This window comes from Coccinella septempunctata, chromosome 9, assembly GCF_907165205.1.
Source record: "Coccinella septempunctata chromosome 9, icCocSept1.1, whole genome shotgun sequence".
NCBI lineage: Eukaryota > Metazoa > Arthropoda > Insecta > Coleoptera > Coccinellidae > Coccinella > Coccinella septempunctata.
The window spans coordinates 6,667,856-6,674,446 of record NC_058197.1 but is presented as its reverse complement, the minus strand read 5'-3'; the positions used below and the strand labels follow the sequence as shown (position 1 = coordinate 6,674,446).

General features: G+C 37.4%; 1 protein-coding gene across 1 annotated transcript; it reads left to right on the top strand.

The window, feature by feature from the left end:
- Window positions 1-1,414: 1,414 nt before the first annotated feature.
- LOC123321055 lies at window positions 1,415-3,301 on the top strand. The gene is made up of 2 exons (XM_044908561.1): window positions 1,415-1,599; window positions 1,665-3,301. The coding sequence occupies exon 2, from the start codon at window positions 1,811-1,813 to the stop codon at window positions 3,299-3,301; it is 1,491 nt and encodes a 496-aa protein (XP_044764496.1). The 5' UTR covers window positions 1,415-1,599; window positions 1,665-1,810.
- Window positions 3,302-6,591: the final 3,290 nt, after the last annotated feature.

The window sequence follows — 6,591 nt, the reverse complement described above, 5'->3', positions numbered from 1 at the left end:
ATCAAGTCATATAGAAAGCTGTATTCCAACATTTCAATTCGGGTTCCAGAACAAGAGATCGACTATACACCCCTTAACAATCTTGGTATCTAACACGCAGAACGCCTCCTTGAGGAATTACAAAACTACAGCACTGAGTTTGGATATACAGAAAGCTTTTGATAGCATGTGGCATAAAGGATTACTATATAAAATGTACAAAAAAACGTCCCTGCACAATTTATCAGAATACGCCAACAATTTCTGAATGGAAGAAGGCCAGCAGTTAAAATCGGGCCTTGTATTTCCAACCTGAACAGGGTACACCTCAGGGAAGTCCCCTTTCAACTCTTCTCTTCAATTTTTTCTGCCACGATATGATGCCTGCAACTCTCCCAAATGCGTATGTATTACAATATGCAGATGATACTATACTAGTAGCTCACGAGAAATCCGTCAACAACTGCATCAAGAGTAGTCAACTTCTGTCTGACAAGATTTGTCTATGGTTCCAATTGTGGAGAATGAAGCTAAATGCAGACAAATCCCGTTTCATGATTTTTCATCATAGATTAGCCCCAACATCACCATCTATATGTATTAACGGAGTTAACATTGGACCAACACCCTCAATGAAATATCTGGGAGTGCAAATTGATAATAAGCTCAACTTCAACCTACAGACAAAGACAATAAAAAAGAAAGCAATCTCTAGAGCCAAGTATTTTGCCAAACTCATACAAAGGAAACAAGGAATTAATTTGAAAAGTGTCGCCAAAATTTATAAAACTATCTGTCGACCTCTACTAGAATATGCGCACCCGATATATATAAATTGCAGAACTCCAGCATTGAAAAATCTCCTTGTGGCAGAAACAACCTCACTAAGAATCATCTCCAGAATCAGGCATCCCAGCAATGCTCTTCACAACCCACCTAATTCAATGTTATATTCTAGAACTCAGATTGAACCAATCAACAACAGATTCAATAAACTAAATAAAAAATTTTACACCAGACTGAAGGTAAGCACGGTTATGGTTGATCTATACCACAAAGATGAACACACAACAAATAGAAAATACCCCACACAAACCCTATTGGAGGCACTAGAGAAAATTTGAAATTGATAAATATCATATGTACATATCCATTCAATAAGTTATAACATAGCATTTACTCAAATGTAAATTATGGGCTGAAGGACCTCAGGTCGATGGCCATTAAAATAAACTTTTTCTCTCTCTCTCTCAATTGCCTGCTCAAATACTTATGACTAATTAGTGTTGACGAGTTTCAGATGAATGAATTCTCATGTTCTCCAGGGTGGACCCTGGATTTAGTAGTTTTAGTTCAGAACATGATATGTTGAGATGATATCTCAACTATGGTTCAACGATGCATGGTAAACCATGATACAGGTTGATACACTGAAGCAGAACGTATAGAATAAATGATTTTGTTGAGCAGTTTAGCTTGTTTCGGGATTGTGTCACGGAGGCGACGAAGAATTCGCGCATTCTAAGTTTTCGATTGACTGGCGCTGGAGGTAACTCGCTACAGCCATTTTAGAGTGTGCAAATTTTTCGTTACCGAGATAATTTGTTGTTCTAGGTGTAGGTAAGAGAAATTGTACTTATTTTCCTTTTATATAAATTCTAATTGTACCCATTTCTTGTGTTTAGTTTGTTGCGTTCAGCTCTAGAACAACCACAAGTGGCATTCATATTGTAAAAGAATAAAGCCTAGTAAGGGAGGAATACGATTTTCTTTCATCCCCATCAACCCTTTACAACTTGGCGCCCAACGTGGGGCTAGGCTTCTTCACAAAATGCCACTGCAACATTCACCGCAACAAAAAGAAGATCAGAAAGGCGGATATAATTTGAGAAATCGTTCTAAAAGTTTCAACAATATTTTGGAGGAAAATCGGACAGGGGCTGTGAAGAAAACAAGGGTAGTATCATCGAGGAGCGACGTAAGTCCAGAGAACACATTGGAGCGAGAGAGAGGTAATTCTTCTCCATATGCAAGACAAAGAAGGAACATGCCATTTTTGTCTGAGACTCACACAGTGGGTGACGAAGTTGATAAATTAGACGATAAGATTCCAAGACAAAATTATGATGCGGATTTATCTCTCGCATATGTGTGTGATGCTGATAAAAACCAATATAAACAAATATCGCAACCGATGGGTATTGCGGAAGATTTTAATTTTCAGAAGAGATTGTCCACATATGATGCGCGAGATAGGTCAGTAAATAATGAATTGTTTATTCAGGATAGTAAAATAAGACATAATGAAATGAAAACTTCGAATCCGAATGAGAGAACAGTTATGGATATGGATGAAATATTCAATTACACACTTTATAATGTACCTAAGGTTTCTTCACAGGGTCAATCATTTAATAATTTAGTCAATGATAGTAAAAAAAATCACAATCGAATGATGAAAGATTCTTATAGTCAATCACCAAATGGAAAAGATCAATATAAAAATAATGTACAAAATATAGTAAAACAAGGAGACAATTTAGAACATTTATTAAAGCAGGTCATATCGACAATGAATCAAATTAATTTAAATGTCAATAGAGATAATCAACAAGATGTTTATAATATTCCACGTAATAATGTGAACAATTTTGAGGCAAGCAAAAAACTGCCAGTTTTTGATGACACAGGGACTCTCCACCCTATGGAATTTCTTGAAGTTTTAGAGTATGCAATGATATCAGAAAATATACCGTTTGAGACTTTCAAATTTATCATCAGAAATCAATTCAGGGGTGCAGCATCTTTGTGGTCACAAGCTTTTCTTCATACTTTCGCGGATTTTGAGTCTTTCAAAGTAGCTTTTAAGGACCAGTTTTGGTCAGAAACGAAACAAGTACAAGTAAAAATAGACCTTCAGTCGCGATGTTATAGGGAAGGTCAAAGTTCATTAGTAAACTATTTTATGAAAAATGTAGCTATGGCTAGATATTTGAACCCACCTTATAGTGAATCACTGCTCATTAAAACGATAGCAAGGCACTTTCCGCCTAATATTTCAGCAACTCTGATGGGTGCACAATGTTTAGCTGAAGCTATGGAACGTTTAAGACAGGCGGATTATTATATGAACCATATCTCGAATACGAATAAGAGTTCGTTTGTTTCTAATGCTGGTCATTTTCAAGGTCTTCAAAAGGATAATAGAGTAGCTTTCCGGAGAGATAACTATGATTCAAAAAACAAGAGAATCTCATTCATGACCACTGAGGCTGTGGACGAAACACAGGCTTCGGAAAACGAGGAATTGCCTCTCGTTTAGGTCCTAACGTGGAGGCAGTTCTAAAGAGGACCATAGGTTCCCAGAACAACCCACGAGAGGACCTATTAACCGATGATTGTGAGTTCGAACATAAAACTGTCAATACTAGATCTCCTATTATACTAATTAAGATTTTTAATTTCGAGTTTCCGGCTCTAATTGATACTGGAAGCGAAGTCTGCGCATTCAATCAAGATGTATGGTCACAATTAACACCTTTTCATGATCAAATAGTTTTTTTTCAATTGTACCGGAGTGAAAGTTACTGGTGCTTTTAAAAGCAAGCAGAGACGAGTTACACAACAGTCTCTAGTTCCTTTTGTTATTGAAAATGTTGAATTATTTCACGAATACTTACTCATACCTGATCTCGTTTACCCAATCATAATCGGTTCGGATTTGTTACGACTAATTAATGCAAAAATAGATTTAGCCCGAGGAGAGATAATATTTTTTCATTGCGATAAATGGCTATCGGTAAAAGAAGTGAATTTTGAGCATCAAATCAATTCAGATGAGTCGCCATCAATAAAATGTATACAGGGTGCGAGAGTGGCGCATGTAGAACCTAACATAATCGGAGAGACTTTCGCAACAGATGAGGAAATAAATAACATCGTAAACAAGTGTGATCTTGACTTCAAACAGAAACAAAAATTTTGCCAATTATTGAAAAAACATAGAGAAATATTCTCTGAGATACCGGGGCGGACGGATAAGTACGTGCACCATATCAAATTAAACGATCCAAAAGAATTTTGCATAAAGCAATATCCTGTTCCGATTGGTCATAGAGACGCGGTGCAGAAGCAACTTGACAATATGGAAGCTTGGGGTGTAATTAAAAGAATGGCCACTCCTTATGTCTCGCCTATTATGACGACATTGAAACGTGACAATAGTGTGCGTATTTGTTTGGATGCACGGCATCTCAATCAGGTGATGGAAAAAGAATATGAGACTCCGACCCCAGTGGAAGAGTTGATGCATTCTATGTCTGGAGTGAAATTTATGTCATCTCTAGACCTCACTCATTCGTACTGGCAAATACCACTATCGGAGGAGTCACAAAAGTTCACCGGGTTTAAATTCAATGGGAGAACTTACTGTTTTTGTGTTCTGCCTTTTGGTCTATCAACAAGTGTTAGCGTTTTCGTGAGATGCTTAAGATCCATATTTGGTGATAAGTTCCACGAGTTTCTTAGGGAATATGTTGACGATCTTCTTATAACTTCACAGAGTTTTGAGCAACACTGCAGTCACTTAGACGCGGTTTTTTCACGGTTGAAGGAATGTGGGTTTACTTTAAAGTTGAGAAAGTGTTCATTTTTCCGAGAGAATATGCCATTTTTGGGTTATATTTTAGATCCCACGGGTTATCACCCAGATCCTAATCGAACACAGGCAATTGTAGACTATCAAACTCCAAAGAATCAGAAGGAACTACAAGCTTTCTTGGGCCTTATAAATTTTGACCGCTCATTTTCTCCTAATTTAGCCGAATTGATAAGCCCCTTAACTAGGTTATTGCGTAAAAAAACAAAATGGAAATGGACCGATCTAGAAGATGAGTACTTCAAAAAGGTGAAAGAGACTATTATTGAACATACCTTACTCTATCATCCTAGGGAAGATCTTCCATTTGCTCTCGCAACTGATAGCTCTGATGTAGGTATTGGGGCCGAATTATTTCAAATTGTCGATGGCAAGCATCAAACAGTAGCATGGGCCAGTCGTCAATTGTTGGATAGGGAGCGAAGATATAGCATTAACGAAAGGGAAGCCTTAAGTGTGATATGGGCGTTAAATAAATTCCGAATTTATTTGTTAGGGAAGCATTTTACCATATATACGGACAATAGCTCGATAACATATCTTAAAACCTGTAGATTATTGTCATCGCGTATAGCTAGATATGCATTGGCCATTCAGGAATATGATTTCGATATCAAACATATACCGGGTAAAAAGAATATCGTTGCTGATGCATTGTCCAGATACTCAGCAATACGTCCTCCAACACCTATTGATAAAATGTTCAGGGTTGTGACCCTTCTTAGGTTACCGCAGAAGTTTATAAGTTCGTTGATAGATTTACCTGAACTTCAAAAATCCGATCCTAAACTGGGAGATATTCGCGATAGAGTTGAACATGATGTTGAAATACAGAAAAGGTTTATTATGCGTGAGAATATTTTGTACATACGTAATGAAAATGATGGTTTCTATAGATTATGTGTTCCTCAGTCAATGATACCAAAATTTGTGCAGGTTTTCCACGAAACCATCGGCCATTTCGGAAGTTACAAGACCTGGAAGGTGTTGAAAAGTGAGGTCTGGTGGAATAATATGGCGCGTGATATCAAAAGAGTCATCAAACGTTGTGATATTTGTCAGAAAGCCAAATGTTCGAAAATGCCGAAAGCGGAATTGAATGCTATTATTCCATCTACCAAGAATACTCTAGTGGCTTTAGTAGATATATACGGACCGCTTCCAAGAAGTCGTGGTGGAAGCGAATATATTTGCGTTATGCTAGATGTGTTCTCAAAATACGTTACTTTATACCCTTTAAAAAGGGCCAGTTCTGTAGCTATACTCAATCGTATTATACATGATTATTGCCCAATCATGGGTCATGTCGAAACAATTCTAACTGATCATGGCTCACAATTCACCTCTAGGAAATGGAAAGAAACGCTGGAACATTTGGGCATCAAACATATTTTTTCTTCCATTCGTCATCCTCAAGCTAACCCATCAGAGAGGGTTATGCGAGAAGTCGGTCGGTTGGTTCGAACCTACTGTCATGAACAACAATCGAAGTGGGCCTTTGAAGTAAAATTGTTTATGCAACTTTTCAACTCTTTAGTTCATGAAAGTACCGGATTCAGCCCACAAGAATTACAATTTGGTACCGAATCTTTGAAACTTTTGCCTGATAAATATAGACTAACTCAATCGGGTGCGGATATCACTGTGGATGAAAAATTAATACTAGCAAAAGAGAACAAGGCGGCACGTAGAATCATACGACATAAAATGACTATCAATCCTCATAAGGGATTTGAAATAGGAGATCTGGTATTGCTTCGCGCGAACCCGACGTCATCTCTCCTGAAGGGTGAAACGAAAAAATTTCTTTTACTTTTCGAGGGCCCTTATGTGGTTAAAAAAAAAATTGGAACATGTTCCTACCTTTTAGTACATGCTCGGGGTCAGAAAGAAAGAGGAATCTTTCATATCAGTCATCTGAAAGAATACTACCCTCCAATTAAGTGATTTTTTTT

What these genes read in the sequence shown, in the direction of transcription:
- LOC123321055 (XM_044908561.1), top strand. Translation starts at nt 1,811, where the DNA reads ATGCCACTGCAACATTCACCGCAACAAAAAGAAGATCAGAAAGGCGGA.